Source organism: Leguminivora glycinivorella, chromosome 9 (assembly GCF_023078275.1).
Source record: "Leguminivora glycinivorella isolate SPB_JAAS2020 chromosome 9, LegGlyc_1.1, whole genome shotgun sequence".
Lineage (NCBI taxonomy): Eukaryota > Metazoa > Arthropoda > Insecta > Lepidoptera > Tortricidae > Leguminivora > Leguminivora glycinivorella.
Window position 1 is genome coordinate 14,278,295 of NC_062979.1, and position 27,670 is coordinate 14,305,964.

At 35.0% G+C, this 27,670-nt stretch overlaps 2 protein-coding genes and 1 non-coding gene across 4 annotated transcripts in view; 1 reads left to right on the plus strand and 2 right to left on the minus strand.

Annotated features, from left to right (window-relative positions):
* LOC125229930 (circadian clock-controlled protein daywake-like) lies at positions 1–26,742 on the plus strand. 2 transcript variants are annotated; one of them, XM_048134881.1, is made up of 6 exons: positions 1–164; positions 2,673–2,892; positions 5,507–5,637; positions 6,487–6,642; positions 7,912–8,108; positions 26,727–26,742. In XM_048134881.1, the coding sequence occupies exons 1-5, from the start codon at positions 95–97 to the stop codon at positions 8,079–8,081; spliced, it is 747 nt and encodes a 248-aa protein (XP_047990838.1). In that variant the 5' UTR covers positions 1–94; the 3' UTR covers positions 8,082–8,108; positions 26,727–26,742. The 2 variants fall into 2 exon arrangements, with proteins under 2 accessions (XP_047990838.1, XP_047990837.1); XM_048134880.1 differs by lacking the exon at positions 26,727–26,742 and having other exon boundaries at positions 7,912–8,567.
* LOC125229929 (circadian clock-controlled protein daywake-like) overlaps positions 11,941–27,670 on the minus strand; it is a 28,185-nt gene continuing 12,455 nt past the window's right edge. The window contains exons 2-5 of the mRNA XM_048134878.1: positions 23,122–23,341; positions 16,009–16,139; positions 14,622–14,777; positions 11,941–12,564 (exon numbers count right to left, since the gene is read on the minus strand). Of these exons, the coding sequence (XP_047990835.1) occupies positions 12,398–12,564; positions 14,622–14,777; positions 16,009–16,139; positions 23,122–23,341 (674 nt within the window). The 3' untranslated portion in view covers positions 11,941–12,397. The remainder of the gene's footprint in view (positions 12,565–14,621; positions 14,778–16,008; positions 16,140–23,121; positions 23,342–27,670) is intronic.
* On the minus strand, positions 23,894–23,965 carry Trnat-cgu. The gene has a single exon. It is a non-coding gene; the product is annotated as a tRNA-Thr (tRNA).

Consider the following 27,670-nt stretch of genomic DNA (forward strand, 5'->3'; position numbering starts at 1 on the left):
TGTTAGTTCCTTGTTGTGTTTCTCGGTGGTACCTACCTACCAGATATATTATTTATTTAGTATTTTTAGAGTTATAACTAATATTGAAGTCGCAATGAACTGGCAATTCTCATTTTTATGCATAGCTGTACTCTTCATTGACTATGGATTTACCAGATTAACACGTAAGTAACTATGTATAAAAAGTTTCTGATGTGAATTATTTTTATTAGTAAGTATTAAGTGTTATTAGTTTTTTTTTGTAAATATATTTTCAGTACAGATGGTGTTTCTTTTACGCACTAGTTCGAGAAGTGGTTCATTATAATGTCAAGTCGAAACTTCGGAGGGCCATCTGTACTGAAAAACATCGTGCGATACACGTGCGAAAAGGATATTCGAAGCTCGTGTCGATTTAAAATTATTATTTGTTTTAATTTATCGCCACTCGTTTCGAACTTCCTTTTTTACGCACTTGTATCGTATAATGTACTAGGTATTTTATCGGTTTTACATCCAAAAATGTTCTCCCGGAAGGAAACTTTGTGTGGTCTTCTTGATTGGCATTTTTTATTTGCTATTGCAAATAACAATTTCCAATTTTTTCCTGTAAGAAAATTTGCGGTGACGTCCGACGAACATCCAATATTTTCCGCACTAGATACTTAATGACATGATGTAACGTTATGAACCGCATAATAAGAAGCACGACCTATATCAAGGGCAAAGTGTCTGATAAGTTTTTTAATATTAAAAATCTTGTGTTCGGCTTACTTTTAACTATGGACACGTACCGAAAATATTTACAGTATTGGGTTGCTCTATTTTTTAACCCCCGACGCAAAAACGACGTGGCGTTATAAGTTTGACGTGTCTGTCTGTCTGTTTGTATGTCTGTCTGTCTGTGTGTGTCTATCTGTGGCATCGTAGTATAAATGTCAAGTTTTTAAATTCGCCCCATTCTTATTTTTTCAATGTCTGTCATTGAATATTTTGTTGTTTGATATATTTCTTATTCACGCCGATAAGACGAATAACGAATGATATTCATCTCATTTTAAGTTCGTAAAGGACTGCGACTAAGGATAAACTCAGCCCGTCGTCACTCCATAGTATCATCAAGAAATGATTCCCAACATTGCGACACAAAAAAAATGCTATCAAATCAAAATGACATCTATTATTAATAGTACTAAAGTCCATTATATTTTGGTAGCAAAAATACATAGATAATAGAGTTTCATATTTCCTTAGTCTATGGCCTGACCTACGTGTTTTTTTTTCAAAACGTCAAGTCGTCAACGTTAAATCTGTCGTAACTTGTTTGAATTTTGTAAGTTAAGTAAATAATAAAATAACTAAAGTTATTATTGAAATTTCGGGCAAACCAATAAGAAAGTGTGAAATTTGTGATGGTGGCTTGTTTTTGCCTAGCTTTGCACTGGATATATGCAGGTCGGTAACTAGTATTTTATTATATTTTCGTTTCGAGTTGCTAACAATTACCTACTCATTTAATCAATTTAAAGTAGTACTTATCATGTACAGTCTACGATTTAAGCGAAAACATTCTGTAAATAAGTTTTTTCGTAAACAAACAAATAACCTAAAATACCAATAGAGTGTAACCAACTTATCGATAATCTCGTTATTTCAGATGACGATTGTGGGTAATTTTAACAGGTAACGAAGAATCGGCATATTTATCCATCTCCTCTATGAAGATAATGTTGGGCAAAGGTTTTCAAGGCTTTTTGCAGTAAATATTAACTTTCCCTGGTAAACATGCAAGAAACACGAAGATTGAAGCAACAAATACTGGCTTATAACAAAACTCTTAATTAGGAGGCAGTGCCAAATATGAACGTCAGGCACAGTAAATCATAGGAATTTTCTGCAAACGCCTCAAAATTAGTTCAACTGAGAAGTGCTGTAAAGTAGTTGAAAAATTACTTCATGTAAAAGAAAAGTGATAGTATATTTTTTGTTTTATTCATTTTATACAGGGGCGTATTAAAGTCGGCAGGCTCTTTTTAGAATAGCGAAGCAGCGTTTTTTCTTAAATTTCATACTTTATCGTCACTTAACGGGGCGGTAATCTTGACTGGCTCAGGATGCCAACGCCAAATCCTTGAAATACGCCTCTGACAGCCATCCCAGACATTTTTTTAAATATATGTATAAATACTATAAATTTACTGTTAAGTCGCCATACTGCAAAATATCGCAAATTTATCGATATCGATAAATATTAGGGACTGGGTTGGTCGAGCCCTAGCGATTTTTTCTTTGTGTTGGTAGCAGTGATATGACCTCACGACCGTCGAAAAAACGCCTGCATAAATCGGTTCGAGGGTTGTTCGAGAGTGCCGACTCTTAAAACGTAGTGATTCAATGCTCTTTGGATAAACTTAGGGGCTAGTTAGTGAACATGCCCAAGGAAAATTAAAACGACGATTTTTAATTATCCATACTAATATTATAAATGGGAAAGTGTGTGTCTGTCTGTTTGTCCGTCTTTCACGGCGAAAAGGAGCGACGAATTGACGTGATTTTTTAAGAGGAGATAGTTGAAGGGATAGAGAGTGACATAGGCTACTTTTTGTCTCTTTCTAACGCGAGCGAAGCCGCGAGCAAAAACTAGTCTCTTTATAAATTAATGTCGTCTTATGATTTTTTATGTTCTTTTTCAGCGGACTTCATTCACCCGTGTCCAGTGGATAATAGAGAGTGCTTAATACAATCAACAATTGATGCAATCCCCTTTTTCACGAAGGGTATTCCCGAGCTGGGAGTGCCATCTTTAGACCCATTCTACGTTGACAGACTGGCGATTCCGCTCGCTGGCCTTAAGGTGGCCTTCTTCAATGGAAAAGTTACTGGATTCAGGAAGGCTGTTATTGAAAATGTTGAGTAAGTAAAATACTTTTCAGTACAGATGGTGTTTTTTTTACGCACTAGTGCGAGAAGTGGTTCATTATATGCCAGGCCGAAACTTCGGAGGCTCATCTGTACTGAAAAACGTCGTACGATACACGTGCGAAAAGGAAATTCGTAACTCGTGTCGATTTAAAACACTCCCTTCGGTCGTGTTTTAATTTATCGCCACTCGTTTCGAACTTCCTTTTTTACGCACTTGTATCGTAATGTACTAATGTATATATAGTACGTACAAATGTAGTGCGAAAAGAGTCGCCTTCGTATTGTTACGGAAACGTACGAGCGTGTCATGCTATTTCAGTCAGTCTCAGTACAAGATGTACTGACATTGACTGAACTAGCATGACAAATACGAACGTTTCCGGAAAGATACGAAGGAAACCCTTTTCGTACTACATCTGTACGCACTTATTTTTTGGGTTTAATCGGTAATTGTATTAAAACTACTAAATATGTTACAAAATTAGTATTGATCTGTAATTTAAATGCATTTTATTACAGAAAAGAACATATCATGCCCTAAGCAGTAATAATAAAAATTAGTCATAATTAGCTAATGATTTCCGTGCTATATTATGTACCTATTTGAAGAATATTATACTTGTTTTTCGCTTCTATTTTTTTCCCACCGCAGAAATCACAAAAGTCTATCTTTTTATGAAAATTGTTTATTCTATGATTTTATTAATTTATAATAAACACTTTGACGTAAGATATCTATTTATAACTTGAACAAATAATTATAATTAGTCATGGAACCATTATAAATCTTATGATTCACGGAGACGCGTGCCTTGGTTCGTATTGCCATGGCATTAAAGGTTGTTTAAAACGAGAATATTTCATCTCCTAATTAATTCATTTTGGTTGTCTATTGTTTGCCCGACAGTCATTTAACATAATATTCATTTGCCCGAATCTAACTTGCCTGAATTTCATTTGCCCGAATGATTTGTTTACCATAAAAATCATATGACATACTCGTTGTTTATCCGAATATTACCTTCCATAATCATACAATGCCATACTATTTGTTAGCCATATTATTAAGTGCAATAATATGGTTTCATAGAATATTCAAACGCCATAAGCAATTATTGCCATATTAATTGTTGCCCATATTATTACCTAACCTAACCTACTTTCTGATAGCAGTTTCATTTTCCAGGGGTCACAGTTCTAAACTAACCTAACCTACTTTTCCAGCAGTTTCATTCTCCAGGGGGTCACAGTTCTAACCTAACCTACTTTCTGATAGCAGTTTCATTTTCCAGGGGGTCGCAGTTCTAACCTAACCTAACCTACTGTCTGATAGTATTTTCATTTTCCGGGGGGTCACAGTTCTAACCTAACCTAACCTACTTTTCAAGCAGTTTCCTTTTCCAGAGGTTCACAGTTCTAACCTAACCTAACCTACTTTCTGATAGCAGTTTCATTTTCCAGGGGGTCACAGTTCTAACCTAACCTAACCTACTTTCTGATAGCAGTTTCATTCTCTAGTCCTTCTAGTACCTATTATAGTAGTTTTCGATTCTGCCAAAGCACATTATGGAAATTGACTTTTCTGGACGCTAATTTGTATGACAAATGATGGTATGGAATGTGGTAATTACGGATTTCGATGATTCTGACAAATGACATTATGGAAACTGACTTTATGGGAAACAAAGTTTCTGGCACTAGATTAATATAGTAAAGAATGATTATGGCATAAGATGTTATGAGAAACAATATTATGATTGTTGAATAGGATGGCAAATAAAATTATGGCAAATGAAATTCTGGCAAATGGGGGTATCCCATTCATTTTTTATGGACCTTTCTTGACGTCAACAAACGAAATTGGTTAGTAAATATTGGAATTGTATCCGTTCAAGTTCAAGGTTAACTCCATTAGTAAAATCATTTATTTTTTCCGTCCAAAACAAATTGACATGTGCTATTTTTATGGTTTCCCGTTCCGTACTCATTTAGGATTTAATGTAGTTTCGGAATAGCAGTTTTTCTGTCTGTTCATTCGCGGTTACTTGTTTTACCATACACGTGTAGTACCGGTAAAATAATATGTTGATTCGTTATGTTTCCGGTACAATAAGTGCTTTTTAAGCAACATTTTTTAGTTTTTTTGCAGTTCCGATTGTTTTTACTAGGGATTTGTTTGATTGGTCAGATACAATTTATATACATTTCTAAACATCTATTTCTCTCAACATTTTTACATTCAAGTGACGGAGTAAATTATAATTGGACTGATTTGGACATGCCATTTGTCCGATGTTTTTTGTATGTTGTGTATAAAATATTATCGATTTGTAACTCCATTATTAGTATCTAACTAAAATAGTTCTTAGTATAAAGGTGTGCCATGAAGAAAATTATCCGACGAAAGTACTCATTTATACCGAAACCAAAGAGTAAAATTACAAAAAATAATGGCTTCGAAAGATTCCATAATACATTTTTAGTTACGACCTTTAACAAAATTTTTCGAATCGCCTCACAGCAAAATTTTTATGGGAGTAATGTTACGAAGTTACATCAAACATGGCAAATTATGCAAATCACAATAAGGTGTATTATTTTGCAGGTCTAATTTTGCAAAACGCAAATTCGTCGTAGAGTTCCGCAGCAATGTTACCCTGAAGGGAGGTTACGAGGCTTCTGGGAGAATACTCACCTTCCCCATCAATGGAGAAGGAGAGGCTAAAATTAAAATAAGTAAGAAAACCACTTCATGTCTCAACTATGGGAACAAATCAAATTATTTTAACAAATATTCTGATTTGTGTTTTTTATGTAGTCACACTACTATATATAAATTAAAAATCGAAATAAGATGTCATATATTAAAGAAAAAATGACGAGCACCACCAGTGGTGAAGGCCGGATTCGAACCGGCGTCTTTTAGCAATCCGGGCCAAACGCCATCACCCCTAGGCCACCTCGCCACAGCGGAAGCCGTCGAAATTTCTCTTCTATATGTCATCTTTGTAAGACTAGGCGTCTTTGACCAACTCTAAGGGCAAGCAGTAGGTGCTTGTACAAGGTTTCGTATAGGAGGTGCAAGCACCTACTGCTTGCCCTTAGAGTTGGTCAAAGACGCCTAGTCTTACAAAGATGACATATAGAAGAGAAATTTCGACGGCTTCCGCTGTGGCGAGGTGGCCTAGGGGTGATGGCGTTTGGCCCGGATTGCTAAAAGACGCCGGTTCGAATCCGGCCTTCACCACTGGTGGTGCTCGTCATTTTTTCTTTAATTATGACATCTTATTTCGATTTTTAATTCACTTCATGTCGCTTATAAAATACCTAGTGCCCAGTTACATATCGTCACTAGTTTTAAAAAAACTTGTATCTTCGTCTGTCAATGAAAAAAAAAATTGTAGTAAGTATGTATGGAATGCATATAGACTTACTGCGTTTTAACTTTGAGGAGCAGCGTGAGATACGAGATTATTTCAGAGTAGTGACGATATACAACTCATAAAGAAAGATCATTTCATTGCCGAGTTTGCCGTCATCGAAATCGATGTGTAGGATTTTATTTAATGCGTTTTTTTTTTTCAGCTAACCTCAAAATGAAAGTGAAAATGAATATAGATGTGAAGCCGGATGACAATGGTGTCAACCATTTATATGTCAAGAATTACAAATACGATTACGGTTTTGGTGATAAAGCACACTATAACTTGACTAATCTCGTTAAGGACAGTCCTGAGTTGAGTAAGTGAACGATGATTCATATGAACACTTTAAATAAATAAAAAAAATTTGTTCAATATTATAAAAAACTCGTTAATGCCGGGATAACGCAAGGATGATGATGATTGTAAATACTCGTAGAACTTGAGAAAATTTTGGTAATTTGGTCACCGCAATACAACTGGCTGACGATTTTGTTTTGTTCATAATAGCTTCTAAGCTATCAGCTGACAAAGTACCTATGAAACGGGATGTGATAACTGAATTTAATTTTTTTAACGTGTAACTGACATTACTCTACTCAACCCACCATCAAAGCTACAGCTGATATCCATGAGGGGTTATTATTCATAGCCATGCATTAAAATGCTGGGAGGTGTTAGTTACGGAAACCTGTTCATGGCTAGGGGTATTTTTTTACTCTAAAAACCATAGCTGGGCACCGTTAATCAAATAGTTAACTTCGTTAATCGCTAATCCGTTACTAAAAAAGTTAACTTCGTTAATCGTTAAAGCGATACATTTCGACAAATTTAACGTAAGTTAAAGTTAATCGTTAATCCGTTAAAACGTGAAAAACAATGAACTTTTCTTTAAATATTTAGTTGCATCAGTATCCACTATAACGTATTATATTTCTGTAAAAGGCCGAAGTACAGCTAGCCTGTGGAAGGCATGCAGTGATCGCCTCAGCTACTGCCAAGAGCTGTGTCAGGACTGTCAGGAGAGATGCTGGCGGTGACGGGACTGTTGTGGCACTTTGGGCGGTAGAGGCTAGGGAAGCGAATGTGGTCGTAAATAGGGCTCGAATTTGCTACCTTATCACTACAACAGTCGCCATGGTAAAGCTTAGGATTCACCGAATCAAATTTAGGAAAAGCAAATCCACGTGAAGAATACTTTTTTAGGTAATATTTCGGACTATTAGCAATCGACATCGGTAAAACCTAGGATTTACCGGCAAATCATAGGATTTGTCGTACTTCGGGCTTTTATAGTAGCGTTCAGAACGTGTTTTTCGCAGCGCAGATGGCGCCTGTGCCCTACTAGATTAACGATTAACGGACTCGGAGAAATTTAACGGAAGTTAACGAGTCCGTTAACATTTTTTCAAGTTAACTTAAAAGTTAATCCGTTAATCGAAATGTTAACTTCGTTAATTAACGATTAACGGATTAACGAGTTAATGCCCAGCTATGCTAAAAACATAATGATTGAATAGAATTTCCCCTGTATAAAATGAAAGAGAGTTAGCGTTAGCGGTAAATATAACATATTTTTTATTTCCAGGCCAAACTCTGCTGCAGTTCATGAACGAAAATTGGAAACTCATAGCCGAGGAGTTCGGGAAACCGCTAGTGGATTACGCCACGGAACTGGCTCTGAGGACAATCGAGAAGTTTTTCCTGGCCGTGCCTTATGAAGAGCTGATTGATGGACCTATACCCTCCTTTAAGTAAATACCTGTGATAACCTGATATTAATATATGCAAATATAATCGTATAAGTATTTAAAAAGGTTTTTTATTTTACCCATTATTTTTATTTCGTTAGTTTATTTATACTTTGGTTTGAGACTAAACAAACTTTACTCCTGTAATAATTTATGAATATAAATAACACGCTGTTCAATATTTAAAATCCGACGCGGCTTGAACAATTTACAATATTTTTTTTTAAACTGTTACCCCGTTTTTTTTAATACACTTGCCAAGTTTAAAATGACATGTTAATGATTTATAAATTCTAAATACCATATCAATTTATCTGAAAGGCCGTGCCAGGGTAGGTAAGCTAAGTGATACTGCCCCTAATTGTTTTGGAATTAAAAATTTTATGGGTGGTGTGGCTCTATATTACTAATTATTTTGCAAATTTTGAGTAGGTACTCTGAACTTTATAGTTTTTCTGTAAAAAAATAAAATCGAAATATAATGTTTCTTCGATATTTTTGTCTAGTTAACTTATTTTAACGTTCTTTACATATATATTATATCATATTGTACAATTATTACAGATGATCATAGGGCAATAATTACATATTAAATTTAATACAAAAAAAACATCGTATAGATTTTTTTTTACTATTATTAGTGAAGAAGTTGGAGCGGTCTCTAACCTGGATGTAGGTAAAGAAAAACATGTGAAAAGTTTAAACGGCATTTATTTTTTGTGTGAAGTAGTGAAAATGTAAAAATGGAAACTTCTATAATTTATTACATATATTTTATACTGCACAATATTCTTTGCTAAAAGATATGTGTGTCACTTAACTTCAAACTTGGGTAAATCCAAATCTGGCTATATCGTAGTCCTGTTAAATGATTCATATAGGACGTGCAAGCACACATTGCCCTTAGAGTTGGTCAAAGGCGCCTAGCCTTCAGAGATAACATACACTAGAGAAATTTCGACGGGTAGCTCGTCGGTCAGGGTGGTGGTAGTGGTTTGAGCACTTTAGCCGCGATAGCTGGAGACCCGGGTTCGATTCCCGGCTTCGCTACCAGTGGGCTTGATCGCTTTTTATTTAGTGTATGGTATCTATTTCAGTTTATAATTTATATATAGTAGTGTTACCTACTAGTAACAAAAAAATATATAATAAAATAATTTTATTTGTTCCTTACATTAAATCCATTCTGCTATGTATAAGGTTGATTCTTTCAGATCATAATACATTTTTGTATATAATCAACCTTCAATCAGAATGGATTTACCCAAGTTTGAAGTTAAGCTACACCTTTTTTTTTAATTATAAATGGGCTCACTCTTGGCCACAGACTAGCCAAAGGCAAAGACGACAAAGACATTTGAATTCCATGCAACGGCTTACCTTGGAAACGATTAATCTGCAAGCAATTTAGTCAAACGTACTAGGTAAAGTGCGCTTGATCAAGCGCAGCTATTCCACGAACTCTGAAGCGAAAATTATTTCGGTTGACCTCGATGAAGTTAAGCTTCCCCGAAACGATACTAGCGGCATGTCCAGCACAGAGGCGCAGTAAGCCTCTAGGGTATTTTACTGCATAATAGAAAAAAGTAGACAGCATTTACCTATTTTAGTTTTGAATTAAGTTTCTATTTTATAAATTGTACCGAACTCCTCCTTGCGTTATCCCAGCATTTTGCCACGGCTCACAGGAGCCTGGGGTCCGCTTTGACAATTAATCCCAAGATTTGACCTTCCAACCTGAAGGGTAACTAGGTCTTATTGGAATTAGTCCGGTTTCCTCACGATGTTTTCCTTCGCCGAAAAGCGACTGGCAAATATCAAATGACATTTCGCATATGAGTTCCAAAAACTCATTGGTACGAGAAAAAATTAAGACAATATAAAGTTGTTTCGTAATATTTTATTTGTCTGAACTTTGCGCTACTTGTACCTAACAGTAAATACATGTATTGGAGCAGGGTAAAATACAAAGAATTTTACAACTTAGTAAAACAATAATTTCATCTACGTGTTATAAGTAACACTATTATATATCTAGTTAAGACTTACTAGTTACAGTTTCATTCGTGATATCTTTTTAGCTGAAAATCTGTCTTTAGTTACAAAAAAAATGTGCTGTTCTATAGCAAAGCGGTTCTCACTTGTTACATAAGGATCTTTAAAGTATGGAAAACTACAAATGTTTAACATAAGCTTAAATACTAATACGTTTATATTTACCGGTTAGTCACAAAAGTCAAAAATACGGACAAACTTTGTCCGAAATGTCCTTGCTGTCACCGTTTTTGATTCGAATTATCTAGTGATACTCCACCAGTAACCAAAATTAAGAATTAAATTAATATAATATTTAAATTATTTTGTTTAGATCTGTTTATTTCCATTTATTCAGGTAATTTAAAAATTCCCATTGCTCATTGAGATCGTGGGCAAAAATCGAGAACTGAAATATTTTCGCAGAACTTTGACTGGGTTCATTTGGCTACATTTTCAATTCTATCATGAGACCAGCTCAATAATATACCAGCTTTAAATTGCAAAATTTTGCCAACGTTTTGATTCATGCAAGGCCAAATTCACCCGTAGATACTATAATGGCTGCCTGCTGACTCCTTTTATTTAAATATTGATTACGCCGTTCATAGAAAAATAAGTGCGTTTTACTAAAAAAAAATGTTTTATAGGGAAATACGCACAGTCGCACACATTTAATAACATAAAAACAAAGAAATTGCTTGCTTTGTAACAGTTAATTTTTTGCGTTCGGAAAATAATTTTAATTAGTTATGTATTACTTGGAGCACAATTAGTTGGAGCTTTGTTTGATTTGGTGTTTATTTTGTGTTCCGTTTTATACTTAGCATAAAAGGAAACTTAATTTATATATTATCTACTGTAAAAATCATGAAATATTTTTTGTTATAAAATTACATCTCATATAAGCGCATTTTGTAAATTCTTTGTGAGATACTAAATGTTAAAGGTATTAACAAAAAAAAAACACTTTATTCGGCCAATACCGATTGAACATTACAATACAAGTGCAGAGGAAGTTCGAACCGACATGAGTTACGAATTTCCTTTTTTTTATTACACATGGATGGCGCTTCAAAGTTTTGACATATGCACTAGTACCATAAGTAAGATTTAAAGTAGTACCAAATGTACCAAATGTACTGAAGAACAAATTATTTTCTCAAGCCAAGTAGACTACTAACTAAGTAAAACATTAATTTACAATAATTCTCCTTTGAGTACCTTTCACGCAGCAAAGCTATTTTGATCGAAAAAATAGGAATTAACTATAGACTCTTAAGAAAAACAAAATGTTTACCAATTACGACAACAACTGGCAAGAATTAAGAATAAAAAGTAATATGTATAATATAATACAGAACTAATCTATGACAACTTTATTGAAGGTTACATTCATGTTATTTATTTTTCAGTAACCTAATAGTATCTAACATAAAGTTTACTTTTATGAAACATTATTTAATAAAAAAAACCTATTCCTCAATAAAAGTTATAAATAATATAAAATATTAAATATAATCTCTTTTAATTAACTCCTGTTTAATGAAATATATTATTAGTTTTTACTATTAAACACTTATGAAACCTGGATTCAAGGCTCCATAAAGGTGGTTTTTTAATTCTCACATTCATCTTAAAATAATTAAATTGTTACTCGATCCGATATCAGAATATGAAGAATATATTTTTTTTAGTAAAGTGCTGAAACTGAGGCTGTACAACAACATTTAAAGGAAGATAATGTTATGTTCTCCTATTAGATACAGGTATGAAAAAAAAACTGTGTATCAGAATCAATTTAAATATGGATTACAGTAGATGTTACTAGGGTCTTCCATTAAGCCCATAACCTTATAACCACCATACAAAAATTTTGCTAGAGAATGTTGATTCTAGTTACATTTTAAATACAGTTGAGTTTTATTTGTTCCAAAAATTTTAGAGACAAACGAAATGCTACTTTATTTATTTACATGAAAATTAAAATACCATTGAACCAAAATGTACATCTCGTTGCACATTGGGCGGCAAGAGGTGGTCTCCGTGTATGCACGAGGTGCAGGAAGCTAATAAGGTGTCAGAGCACTGGGCTACCGATCCAGCAGTGACCGGCAGTTTCTTTCCCTAAAGCAGTATTTTTTCCACCTCTAAATTTATTCTCGTCTAAATATTAAGCTACAGATCAAAATGTTTACTTCTTCACTTGTTTTTTTACTTATTACCTATTCCCATCACGGATCGAACAAACAACAGAGTAGTATCGATTTATTCTTAAACCTATATTATTCAATATTTTGGAATGGGTACGTATAGCAACTCATCGTAGGGCACGGCGTTGAAGAACTTCGTTGCCGTGGAGACGACGACGTTCATAGCGTAATCTACGACTGGTTTGCCGAATTCTTCTGTGACTGTCCTCCAGTTTTCATTCAGGAATACGAGAACTGTGTTACCTGGAATATAATAACATTTGCTTTAGGACCCACGACCCAACTCACACTTCAGATGTCGGTGTTTTTAGAAAAGATTTATTTTGCAAATAATTATGGATAAAGGTAAAGAAGAAATGATACACGTACAAAATAACATTAAAAACAAAATTACGACTGTTTGTAACGGACACCCCCTTGACTACAGGTACCTAACGAGGTAATGTTCCACATACTTGGTGTAACCAATAAAACCTAAAACGTTTGCCCAGATGATATATTCAGGATGCCAGCTAGCGTATTCTGCCAGAACTATGAAATATCTTAATTCTGTAAGGTTATCCCGCAGTCTACTTCTGCCTGTCCCACCTTCTTCTTCAAAAATTTACAACTCCTCTTTTGTCTTCAAAGCTGTTCGACTTTGGAACTCTCTACCTCCGGGCATTAGACGGGCTCAATCTCTTTCTGTTTTTTTTTTTTAATCTTAAAGGACATTATCTACTCCCTTAGTGACCGTATTGCTATTTTAACTCTGTGGTTGGTATCATTCACAGATGTCATATAAACCATAGATCAAGCAAACGTATCTACTTAGCGTGTCAAATGAACTTAGTGAAATCCACTGAGTTGTCCGTCTTTAATCGCAGCTTGCAGCTTTCGGGCGTCAATTTTTGTAAGTTGAAGTCAACAAAAACATTAAAAATGCTTCGTTACATGATATTTAATTGCAACAACATAAAACTTATCAACACTCAAGGGCCTGAGACATATTTAAAATCAGAGGCAAGTAACAACTTCAGTACAAAATCTGACACGCTCGGCCGCCATACAAATAAATGAACTCGTTTCTTCTATCTAAATCTAATTCTGTGGTATCATTGCTGTATATTTTTGGTATGTTACTACATATATAATATATCTGGCTTGTTTTATATTACTATTTAAGTATGTTTATGTAAGTCTATTTATATTCTCTTATATGTGTATGTTTATTCAATTTGTGTGTTGGAAATTAGAATAATTATGATTTTTTATTTCGAAGCACCTACTCTTTTTGACTATGTTTTTTTTGTTTCCGCTATCCAAAGGTATAAAACCGCCTGTTGTCTGCTTCTATTTATAATCATTTGGTTTGTCTCCACTGTATCTTTTTTCTGTATCTTTTGCAGAGGTGTGCCAATAAAGGTTATTCTACCTATCTATCCCATATCTACAGCAGGTGTTCTTATGAAACAATGTAAATATTTACTACATACTTAGTTAGTACCCTTACTCCGTCTCTACCTTGACTGTTCCAGGGTATGGGATACGCAAACTTGACATTGACATTGAAGACACGAACTTAAACAATTGAAATGATGTAAATATTTACTTGTCCCTTCCTTAACCGTTTCAGGGTATGGAAAACGCAAACTCGGCCTTGTAATTTAAGATACGAACATAAACAAGATATAATTCACTCCCTCCCCTCGCTCTTACGATTTTAGAAAACCATGCAAGTTCCCTGTAACTAAAACTCGTACCTCATTTTATAATTTTTATATAGATTTAGTACTAAGCGCGGCCACATTCATAATTAAATTATAGCCAATGCGCTATCTCTCTCTCTCTCTCTCTTTCTTTATATATGAGTCTTGATACTCGATTTTGCTTCTCTCCCTGTTTTAGATCTGTATGTTCCTTGTCTGGTCTGTTTTGATCTTGTTATATGAAGTTTTAAATTTAGTTTTAGTTTTAAGTCTAGTTTTAGTTATGGGTGCCCTGAAAATCAGTACCGTGTTTCTTAGACACGGTCTACGCTGAGCGGCATCCTTTTTGGTACACCGGTTCACTCGTTTTGTATTGTGTTGTGCCTATGTTTCTTTGTACCAAATAAATATTTTTTCTTTCTTTCTATCATTTTTGTGTGTGAGCGGGGTAACGTTAAGAAGGATGATGCGCTCTTTGTGTAGAATTTAGTGAATTTAAGCTTTTCCCCGGTGGTTACTAATACGAAATCTTTACACTATTTGACGAAATATGTTTGACTCAAAATGTAAACTTAATTTTTTACTTAATTCAGAAACCAAAGTTTCACTCACTTAATTCAGGGTTTCCCTTGAAGAGATTGGTGATGTTGTAGAAAATTCTGTCACCGTAGTCGAAAGTGTATCTGTAGCTCTTGATGCCAAAGTGGTCGCGGCCGTCGCTGTCCTTGAAGTATTTGGTCTTGATGTCCATTTTGATAACGGAGTTTACTGAAAAGTTTTGAAAAGGGAATTAGAATAGCCGTTGGTAGTACATTCGATATTACGCTTTTAATTTTTTTTTGTAACAAATATTATTTGAGCAGTCGAAACACAATACTGCCATTTAAAAGCCATTTGTATCTGTAAAAAATATTGCTGCATTTGTGATGCATTTAAGACCTATGTTTGTGATTTTTCCTGGTTTTAAAACAACAGAATTAATCTCTGTAAAGGTACCGGAAAAATTACCTCAAGGTTTTTTCTTATTTTTTGCAACCGGATTAGGATCCAAATATGCTAATGCATGATGATCCAAACTTTATCTCAATTGTGCGCAAAGTATTACTTTATGTGCTTATGTCAAAACCTCAAAAGGCCATAGTTATGTAGGTAAGGTACAGCGGAGCCAATCTCGACTGAAGGGCAAATATGTGGTTCATTTTTTCCATGTTTTAGGTACAATATTTGCGTTATTAAATAGAGTTTCCATCGGTTATATAATATATGGTAGGCATATTCAGTGGATACATGTAGAACTCAACATCATAGAATAAATCAATACTTTTAAACGCAAAACCTATCCTTATAAATATGAGTACAAATAATTATTGTAAGTTTATCCCGAATAATTAATTTTCTTAAATACAAGATTATCAATATTGATAAAAAAAATTGCATTGAAATTATGAATAAATAAAATTCAGAAAAAGATTATTATGAACAATGACAGTAGTAGTAAAAATAGTAACGAAACAAAATTATGACAAATGATCATTCGAATTACAAATCGGTGATACTAAAAATTTTATGAGAAATTAATTTAAATGAGTCAATATGGACCCATTTAAAAGTGCTGCCTTCAGACTATAGGCCAAGAGTTCGTCTCTATTCTAAGCCTAGTGGCATCCATTTCAGACGTTTCTGCTTTTCAAAAAGTTAAAAATATTGTGTTAAGTAGGGTAAACTTGCCTCATTTGGTGACACGCCTAATTTGGTGAAACAAACAAAAATCGTCTTTCGTCTTTCTGCTTCAAAGCTTGTATCACCGAATTAGGTCTGATTTAGACGGCGTGCTAACTCGCGATTTTAGTTACATTGCGGGATGTTGAGGTTACATACAATGTTGCACCGCCATCAAACACCGCAATGTAATAAAACTCGTATGCGAGTACTCGTTCCGTCTAAATGGGCTCTTTTAGCGTGTCACCGAAAGATGCGAGTTTACCCTACAATAACATACCGATTTTGATCTTAGCGTCGCCCTCCCCGTTGATAGGGAAGAGCAGCAGCCTGCCGACCGCCGTGTATTTGCCCTTGATGGTGATGTTGCACCTCACCTGCAGCTGGAACACGTTCTTCTCCAAATAGGCCCTGGAAATAAAAGATACAGTGATTAAGGGCCAGTTCCATCAACCACATTTGACAGACACATCATCGTCACGCAGCAGACGTCTATGGAACTTCCCATACTATAAAATTTAACGAACGCTTTAACGGTGACAGACGGTTTGATGTAACCAGCCCTTAAACTTTCACGATTATTACACATAATTATTTTTAAAATCGGGACTTAATCGCGTATTCACGCGCGTCAGTTTAATATTTAGTCGTACGCGATTAAGTCCCGATTTTAAAAATAATTATGAATAAAAGATACATTTTTAATTTTGAGGCTTTAATGTTTTGTACGGAGTATACAGAATGATGAAGTAGGTACAGTCACCGGCATAAAATATGTATGTGATGATTTCTATACCTTGTCACAATTAACGTCTTGTTTGAAATGTCATACAAATTTGTCAAACGATTTAAAGCGACAAGGTATAGATATCATCACTTATTCATGCCGGTGACTGTATGATGAGATGAATTAATTAAATGAATGAATTTTGTAAGTACTTTCTAGCCAGAGTTTGCATAGTGACGTTTGAGGTTATAATGAACAACTTTTGTTATGGAACCAATGCTGTAGTAGCGATAAAAAATTTGGCTGTTTCATATTGTATTTCGGCTGACTTGTTGGTAATTTCTTCTCATGCTGTTTTGGGGAGACTTAATAAATGAATATGTTTTGAAAATTCTTACACTAATTCCCACGGGGAGCTCAAGAGGGTTTATGTTGTGATTATACAGACAACTATATGCAATAACAGATTACGAAATACTTTTTTTTTTGTTAGCCTATTTGAGTGTCCCACTGCTGGGCAAAGGCTTTACGGAATACTACAATGCAATAATAAAATGGAATTCATTGTATACAGAAAGTTAATGCCGTCCCCAAACGGTTACTTATTGGAAATAAATAAAATCATAATTATATATTAATCATATCCAGTAACGTATTCGAAAAGGTCATAAACTCATGAATAAAAAAGTAAAAGTAAATTGAAAAATAATTCTTCCTATATCAATATCAAAGAATGCAGTATTTTGCCAGCAATAGCTATTTACATAATTATTAAAAATATAAATTTGTTTAGTTTATCTATTTAATTTATTTATAAATATTAAGTAAAAGTACATAATTATAATGTATAAGTATCCTGCTAGACCATTTTCATGTAACCTTCAAAAATAGCTAATAAAGGAGAGTCAACACAGAATTTAAATTTAACATTTTCGACGGCGTAAAATGTAAAGATAATTTAATTTACTTCAATCACCGATTGTTAATTACTCTTGAATTTTTAATGAATGTATGCCTGCTTACAAAGTAAATATTAGCAAGTGTTTTTATATTTTTATAAGGGTTCTTCAAAAGAGACACCATATTATTTGATTTGAAACATGATTTGGTAATTAAAAACCGTGTACATATAAAATAACCTGGGTGGCTAGCCGAATGGCACAATCGCTCACGAAACGCTCACGAAACGAAGCGCTAGTAGATATCTATCTCTATCGCGCTTGCGTATTGGCGCGACAGAGCCAGCGGCGTATCGCTTTCGTTTGGCGTCGGAGAAATGCCATTCGGCTACGGGGCCTGGGTGGCTAGCCGAATGGCACAATCGCTCACGAAACGCTCACGAAACGAAGCGCTAGTAGATATCTATCTCTATCGCGCTTGCGTATTGGCGCGACAGAGCCAGCGGCGTATCGCTTTCGTTTGGCGTCGGAGAAATGCCATTCGGCTACGGGGCCTGATCTCCATACCAATATTATATGTGTGTTGTCTGTTTGTCCGTCTTTCACGGCAAAACGGAGCGACGAATTGTCTGAATTTTTAAGTGGAGATAGTTGAAGGAATGGAGAGTGACATAGGCTACCTTTTTTCTCCTTTTGACTCCCCACTTCCCTTATGGGAGGGGAGGGGGGGCTGAAAGTTTGTACGGAGCATTAAGCAATTTTCAAATTTAACGCGAGCGAAGCCGCGAGTAAACGCTAGTAAATTATAAACTGAAACATATAAAAAAATATTTTAATAAAATAATTTGATTTATTCTCTGGGATAAGATAACCTTAACCAATTCAAATGAATACTGTCCTACTTACAATAAGTAATTCATAGAAAAGATATAAAACACCGAAACTTCTAAATTAACAAAGTTTGTAAGCCGTATTGTTTTATGAGATATAATTGATATCGGAGACAAATGTATTGTTAAGAATGATAATGGTGTCTAGACAATTGCTAAGTCTAGAACCGTATAATAAACATAACTAGCAATATTTTATTTTCGTCTAGTATTTATTGCCGATATACAGAATACGAGTAAATAAATCTACGTCAGGGAAAAATATTAAGTATTATGATCTGAATTTTTATAGGCCTTCACCATTGTCAGCCTTCGTTACTTTTTCCTTGATATGTGGTTTCTAATTATGGTTACAGTTATTATACAATGCCACAATTCAAGGGACAAAAACATAAAAAACATATTTTTTTTGCAAGGTTACGTTCATTGAACCTTCAAGTTTAAGTTCTCACAGGCACTAAAGCAACAAAAGGTTCATTCAAAGTCGGTTTACGCAACTATGAGAATAATGCACTGCGCCGGTAATTGCTGTGAGGCAATCTGTGTGGGATGCCTACATGACTGACCACAGAACACTGATCTGAACAGAGTTTAGTTTTTGTCTCGGTGACAGCGATAGTTGCACATGGAATAAAACAATACAGAGTTTCGTTTTATTTTATTTTCTTGGAAAGTAAAGATAAATAAAGATCAGGAGCACTAACGACACTTTTTTTTTTCAATTAAATACCTACATTAAATCGCCATTCACATGCCTCTTGCATACTTATACCTACATAGTTGTTTGATTCTTTAGAATTTAAAATAGGATTTTTTTTCTGAAATCTGTTTTTTACTCCTAATTTTTCAGTAAGTAGTCAAAATAATGAAAAATATTTTTCGGTAAGCCGTTTGGCTTATTTTTTAATATATTTATATTTTCATATTTACAAACAGTGACTGCAATGTCTGTCGAAAACAGTTCAAATATTGTGTTGGTGATAAATCGAATAGGTTAAATTATTACCTGATTTGCCTTCGAGCAGTATTTTAAATTCGCTTGAAATTTAAATAAATTTGCCAGACAAAATATCATTGAATTATATAGTGGTGCAAACAATTCATGGTCATGCAATCACTTAATTTACATGATGATAGAAGTGAGAAGAAAGCCAAATCTATACGGCATTCAATCCACTATCAGTACTACTAAACATATTGTGCAATAAAGATAAATAATAACCTAACCACAAAATTAAAATTTAAACAAAAAAATCCTGACCGACCGCGACATATATGGTAGACCGATTTTCATGAAACATGGCCAAGAACACTCCCGACTAACTCAGCTTTCAGACAAAAAAAAATTAAATCTAAATCGGTTCATCCGTTCGGGAGCTACGATACCACAGACAGACACACACAGACAGACGGACGGACGGACGGACGGACGGACGGACGCACAGACGCACAGACACACAGACAGACAGACAGACAGACAGACAGACAGACAGACAGCCAACACTCCGTTGTTTTGCGTCAGGGGTTAAAAACCACATAATTATGTGCGAATAAATGATAAATTACATCGGCTAATGTTACTCTGTACTGTTTAGTGTTCCGAAACTAAACAACTCCGTTGTCACAGTATAATAAAGAGTACTATCGTACAGTATGGCCACTCCCGCTCCCCGCTGAAAGAGCCGTCTACCCCCCCTCGGTTACCTCACAGTTACCGCCTGTCAAAAACGCGAACTGTCGACCTGTCATATCTCACTCATACAAGCATGGTACGCGTTCACCTACACGAGCTTAGAATGTGTGCTAGGAACGCGCCTCTTTCATATATTTGATCGCCAGTGTCCGAGGTGTGCCGTTGTCCCGCCGTCGCCAGTACGTTGTAAATAGGAATCACTACGTTGAGTTCGTTGTAATTAATTTTAAGAGCTTTGTGTAATAAAAAGTATTATGTCGTAAATTTTTACTTATAAAATAATTATACAACTTACTTTAAATGATAGTGATAATTGTTATAAAAATACCTTTGGAATGAAAATAATTATAATCAATAAATTCTGTTAAATCTACGTAATAATAATGTCGCAAATTTTTACTTGTAAAATATACAACTTAATTTAAATGATAGATAATTGTTATAAAAATACCTTTGGAATGAAAATAATTATAATCAATAAATTCTGTTAAATCTACGTAATAATTAAATATACATCAAGCAACAACAATAACGTCTAATTATGTAGTATAGGGGTTGAAAGGTTAGTTATTATAATTACATATGTATGGCAATAATTATGTTGATTGCAGTTTCAATAAAATAATATGGAAATAACATCATCATCATCGCATAAGAAGCTTGGCATTTTGTTTTATTTCCATATTTTCAGTAAGAACCATCAGTAATAGGCGAGTTTCTTATACTTAAAATAAAATATTTTATGCAATGCACGAAATAAAGCACCACATAATTAGAAGAAAAATATAGACTAGTTATTTTTAAACATAATTTCTATTTAATAAGTCAAAGCGAAATATATAAAGTAAATGAATTGACCGTGACGTCACTCCTCAGTATTTCATAGTAATTCCATTTTGCAAATCGTTTTGACGTCACTTTTGACATTTCTTAAAAAGATGCTGATTTGACTAGTAGGAAACTAACCTAGTAGACCTACGTTTTTAGGGTTCCGTAGTCAACTAGGAACCCTTATAGTTTCGCCATGTCTGTCTGTCCGTCCGTCCGTCCGTCCGTCCGTCCGCGGATAATCTCAGTAACCGTTAGCACTAGAAAGCTGAAATTTGGTACCAATATGTACATCAATCACGCCAACAAAGTGCAAAAATAAAAAATGGAAAAAAATGTTTTATTAGGGTACCCCCCCTACATGTAAAGTGGGGGCTGATATTTTTTTAAATTCCAACCCCAACGTGTGATATATTGTTGGATAGGTATTGAAAAATGAATAAGGGTTTACTAAGATCGTTTTTTGATAATATTAATATTTTCGGAAATAATCGCTCCTAAAGGAAAAAAAAGTGCGTCCCCCCCTCTAACTTTTGAACCATATGTTTAAAAAATATGAAAAAAATCACAAAAGTAGAACTTTATAAAGACTTTCTAGGAAAATTGTTTTGAACTTGATGGGTTTAGTAGTTTTTGAGAAAAATACGAAAAACTACGGAACCCTACACTGAGCGTGGCCCGACACGCTCTTGGCCGGTTTTTAGTCTTAAAGAGCTATGTATATGATTCAACTTTAATAATCATAATGCATGCTTAAATGCATGACCTTGACAAAGATTTATTGAAATTTGAATTTTGACATGCCGTCAATAGAGTCAAAAATAGATGATGCATATATACATCACTATGCATTTAAGGGTTAATATTACGCCGTGTCTTGCGTGGGCGACGGTCGCGCGACCGTCGCGCGACCGTCGCCGTCGCGTCTCATCGCATCGTCTACTTCCATATCGATAAGGTTTGATTTCGTATGCGTCGCATCGCCGCCGCGCGACCATCGCGCGACCGTCGCCCACGCAAACCACGGCGTTAGAATCTATTGACCTTAGATAGCACAAAATATAGAATCTAGTGTCATATGTATTGCGATATCAGCTTAATGTTTATAAATGAAATGAGTCTGAAACAATAGTGCCAAGGTCGACAGTGATGACATGAACCGGTCCGTCGTCCGTTGTCCGAGAAAGTGTTTCCACATGTCTGGACTTGTTTGATTTATCAGAATAAAGGTTACATGATGTCCTTTGACTTGTGACAATTGAATGGAGAAAACATCGAGCGAGGACCTATTCGTATTGTAATCTTATATTTATTTTTACTTTGATGTGTCTTACCTACTTTTCTCTGATCTTTTCATAAACTACAAAGAGATCAGGGTGGCTAGCCGAATGGCACAATCGCTCACGAAACGCTCACGAAACGAAGCGCTAGTAGATATCTATCTCTATGGCGCTTGCGTATTGGCGCGACAGAGCCAGCGGCGTATCGCTTTCGTTTGGCGTCGGAGAAATGCCATTCGGCTACGGGGCCAGGGTGCGTAGCCGAATGGCACAAACGCTAACGAAACGCTCACGAAACGAAACGCTCGTAGGTATTTATCTCTATCGCTCGTGCGTATTGGCGCGACAGAGCCAAACTACCTTTTGCGGCGTTTCGATTTCGTTTCGCGTCGCAGAAATGCCATTCGGCTACGGCACCAGTAAAAAGTAAGACAAATCAGTTAATGTCTTGATGTATAAAATTCGATATGATATAGGTTTGATTTGGGGTTTTCTAAAAGCCTATGTCAAAATATTAGGTATTTCAGAAGATTAGTATTGTAAATTATAACCAAATTTTAATAAATAAGTTAAGTACCTATAAATATTCGTTTTAAAGTAGGATTTCCTTATGTAAGTACGTAAAGAAAATGAACGTATTTCATGACACTTTAAAATTTCCAAAAGTAGTTTGCCTTTTTTAAGTGGCCTTCGAGCTGGCCTTATTGAAATGGTTCAATGAACTCTTAAGGATAAGATCTTCAGATAAGGGAACCGTTAAATTCATAATCACAAAGTTAATACTGGAAACAATTGAGGGCCAAGATAATAAATAATTGCAGATATTAATTTATTTATTTCAATGAACGCCAAGCAAAAAGATGCGACGAAAAGTGGCGTATCTAATAAATACGACGATGACGGTTGCCTAAAGTCTGTTAAGCCAATTCCGCCATTATAAAGCCAATTTGTCAGTACAAGCAACTAGCAATGAATTTCTGAGTTGGGCCTACAAATTGTTCGCCTTTCCACTTAGGTTTCTAAGGTCCGAAAATGAGAAGCTTCAAATACATAAAAAAAACTAAAATTTAACTTACTCAACATTCAGCACTTGGCACTTCCTCAGTCCCGTCGCTTTTCCGTCAAGGAACGTGACCTTGACTCCAGGCAGCTGGATGGGCAGCTCATCAATGACGAAGGGGTCAAGGGCAGGCACTCCAATGTCCGGTAGACCTTTCGAGAAGGGCAGGATGGCATCTTGAGTAGCCTTTATGAGGCAGGCCGGCTCAGTGGTGTTGCAGGGGGTAATGAAGTCCGCTGTAAAATGAAAATAAAGCGTGTTATTTCTTTCATATTAGAGAAAAAAAACGTTATACAATAGACTTCATGGAAAAGACCACTTAATTTTTTTTTTCACAGCACGTTATTAATATCATTTAAATAGTTAACAGTGTTAAAAATAATCGCAAAATTGTACTAAATATATGATGAGCTGACGAACGTATACGAGTACGTTACTATTACATATTTACATATGTAGTAATAATACGTTGTAGTAATATGTAAAACATATTTGTTGTTTACAACTAGGGAACAAATCAAATTATTTTATTGAATATTTTTCGATTTGTTCTTTTTCAAGTAGTCGCACTACTATATATAAATTATAAATTTAAATAGATATCATACACGAAAGAAAAAACGACAGGGCCCACTGGTAATTATGTAATGTTGATTTAATGTAAATATTGTGATTTTTATTGTATATATTATTTGTATTGAGTTTGCATGTGTCAATATTATGAGCCAAGAAGCTTGAAATAAATGAATTTTATTTTATTTTTATTTTTATTTTTTTTTATTTACTGGTGGCCGAGCCGGGAATCGAACCCGGGTCTTCAGCTTACGCGGCTAACGTCCTCACCACTAGACCACCCGCCCGCCGTGGTACCCGACGAAATTTCTCTAGTGCATGTTATCTCTGATAAGGCTAGGCGCCTTTGACCAACTCTAAGGGCGAGCAATTAGTGCTTGCACCTCCTATACGAATCCTTTTTGCAGGATCATTCTTTTTTGCAGGGTCGTTTTTTCTTTCGTGTATGATATCTATTTAAATTTATAATATTTGTTGTTTGTTTCGAACAAATTCCTAAGGTTTCTCCTAATGCCAGAAAGTCAGAGTTAATATTTTCTTGTAAGGAATTTCACGATTTCCCGATCGGACACCGACGTAGGTATAAAAAAGTAGGAATAAGATGCGTCTATTTTTATTGTACCTGTATTTTTTTAAATAGATTTGACCTCATTCTGTATATATATTTTAGTGCTGCTGTAATTATACTTTAACGGCATAAAGGCCACAGTAATAAAATGTGTTACATCTTGTATTAAAACCAAACGTCCTTACAATTTTCCATTCTAATGTTAGACATGTTACATGGCTATTTAAACTACATTAGACTAAATCTGTCATGTTGCAATATTTCATGTTCAATACTCTGCGGCATGCACGCAAGGATTTAAGGAGCATATTATAATGTATAGTTACATTTAGAACATACATACGAAATTCACGCGAACATCGTTATAATAGACTGAGAGAAATTACAACCAGTTTTCATGTTCGTTCAACAAGTTTTTTGGTTAAAATAGCGCCTACGTGCTCTTTGGTTCAAACAACAAGCTACTTGTCATTTGAATCGGCAATATATTTGAATCAAGAAGTCGATTTTATAAAAACAACCTGACACATATTGTTTTAAACATACGTTTGGCTGATTCAAACGGAAAAACCGCAACAAGTCGAACTTGTTAAATTCACAATGCAAATTTCTCTCAGTGTAGTAGTACTATCTAACTTGCACACCTCTGATTTGCTTGCAGTAGCTGTGGCGACATAGCGAAGTATTGAAATGTTTGATTAATTAAATATGTCGGGGCCATTTAGAGCTCCTTTTATGAAAATCCAAATCCCGTGAGTAGATACGAACAGACGCTATAGACGAACAGTGCTTTAAAAATATATTCAGTGTTATGACACAGCTGTCCGTGTCGAAAGAGTAGTTTTTTAACTAAAACCATTACTTAGACCCTGAAAGCTCGGTACAGTATCGCTATGACGTATTTAAAACTATTTTACGACACGCGAATTTGCATACGATTTTAGTTCCAGTGCGGACTGTTACATGTACATTTCCGCACACTCATCAAACATCGAAATATGATGAAACACACACGCGAGTTCTCAAATCAATGATCGTAAAGAGATTCTAAAGCTTTGTTTGAACACGACCGCATAAATCTGATTAAAAAAAATCTTTTCCAAGTTTTATTATACTAGCTTTTGCCCGCGGCTTCGCTCGCGTTAGAAAGAGATAAAAAGTAGCCAATCTCACTTTCCAACCCTTCAACTATCTTCACTTAAAAAATCATGTCAATTTGTCGCTCCGTTTTGCCGTCAAGACGGACAAACAAACAGACACAAACACTTTCCCATTTACATATAATACTAGCTTTTGCCCGCGGCTTCGCTCGCGTTAGAAAGAGACAAAAAGTATCCTATGTCACTCTCCATACCTTCAACTATCTCCACATTGTCAATTTGTCGCTCCGCTTTGCCGTGAAAGACGGACAAACAAACAGACACAAACACCATATAATAATTAAGTATGAATTAGACCAGTGTGAAATCTGAATTTATCGCTATCAAACGACTCAATAGTCTCAATACACATATTCTCCTTAACATCAACTAGTCCTTCGATTATCGTGCAATCCGCGGAAATGTCAGTTGCAGGCACGCAGAAGCCTTATCGATGTTACATCCACAGTCGTAACCTGGTAGTTCCCATACATCACATCCATAGGAGGCATGTAAACAGAATGTTCAACCTATAATCCCAGTTCGTGTTTTTAGTCTTCTATATAATATTTCTTGACAATAACAAGAGAAATACCCGTCTATAACATTATACATACATACATACATACAATCACGCCTGTATCCCATATAGGGGTAGGCAGAACACGTGAAACTACTAAAGTTTCAGTGCCACTCTTGGCAAATAAGGGGTTGAAAGAAAACGAAACTGTGACATATAACATTATACTTTTAGGTATTCAAAAAATAAATTGTAAATCGGGTAGTTACAATATTTGTCGGTTAACCAACCAAATACAAAACCAAGCGTTTTTTTTTTAGTATGAATTTGACGTTTGACCACGATCTCACCTGATGATAAGTGATGATGCGGTCTACGGTGGAGCACTCTTACCTATATGAGATATCTATTTACTCTTGCTTTAAAGGTTCTGTTACTGAGCGGCCTGACCTTAACCTATTTATTTGGTAAACCAATGTGTAATGTTTTCATTTACCCTCAAGTAGGGGATACCGGGGCTAGTTGACTATAGGGGTAGGTTGACTAACTATTAAAAAACTGAGCCAAAAATCAAACTTGAGCCAACCAGTGAGGTACGAAAGTCTGTCACCTCCCCCTGCTCAGTCACCGGTGAGCCTCTCGTATCTCATATCGTATCACTGGTTGGCTCAAGTTTGATTTTTGGCTCAATTTTAATATTTAGTCAACCTACCCCTATAGTCAAGTAGTACAGCTTACGGAGCCTTATGAGGGTAGGTTTTGCTTAGACTTAGAGTAGAACCCGGTTAAAACGATCACGTTTAATACGATTTCCCGCATATCGATACCTCTGGGTTCAATTGGCGTAAAGGACATTTTGGCGAAAATGAGTTATATATACAGTTTTGTTCAGAATTTCAAGGGCTATCGATCTGTGTAGTTAAAATTTCGATATCTCTTAAAAATTTGCCTTTACGACCAAGATTTTCTACTATGGACTTGCAAAAATAGCTTTTCTGAAGGGGCGTAAATATCAAGTCATTAATTATAAATTATTATTTGAGTCGTAAAGGAAATCTACAAATAAAAATATAGTCGTAAGTCACCTTGATATATATTGTTGCCCTTTAAGCCCTTACTTTTTAAGGATCACTTTCTATAGTAGTGTGGTAAAGTTGAGCGTAAAGGACAAGTTTTTTTGTTCTTCGTCCTTTACGACCAGAACTAAAAATATTTTATCCGCAACTGTAATCGATATCTTTGGGTTCAATTGTCGTAAAGGACATATAATGCAGGTTTCCAAGAGAAAGATAAACCCACCTTTTTGTTTTTTTGACCTATATTTGTGACGTGTATAAGAAAAATATGCAGATTACGAGTATCTTTAATCTAGTGTAGCAACCGTAGTGATAAACTAAACGGTTTAGAAGATAGATGGTTGTAAAGGACACGTCAAAATGCTATTAACGTCCTTTACACCCATGATTTGATAGGGTCGTAAATGACGGTCTTAGATGATTTTTATACAAAACCGGGGCGTAATTGTAACCGAAATGGTACAAATGTTGTGCTAAGTTTACAATTAAAAACTGGAAAATTGTGTCAAAACGTACTTAATATGGCATAGAATAGCTACATTAATTTAATGCAGTGTATTATTTATCTAAGCTATCTTAGCAACAAAAAAGAACAAGATTATTTTATTTATATCCAGTTTTATAATAAAGAAACAATATTTGCTTAAAAACTATCAAAGTATTAACTTTGGCAACAAACTCCAAGTTAT

Bases quoted from the DNA above. Each gene is read 5' to 3' on its own strand.
- LOC125229930 (XM_048134881.1), top strand. From the start codon at position 95: ATGAACTGGCAATTCTCATTTTTATGCATAGCTGTACTCTTCATTGAC. The intron at 165-2,672 runs GTAAGTAACTAT...GTTCTTTTTCAG, and splicing joins TGGATTTACCAGATTAACAC to CGGACTTCATTCACCCGTGT. The intron at 6,643-7,911 runs GTAAGTGAACGA...TTTTATTTCCAG, and splicing joins TAAGGACAGTCCTGAGTTGA to GCCAAACTCTGCTGCAGTTC.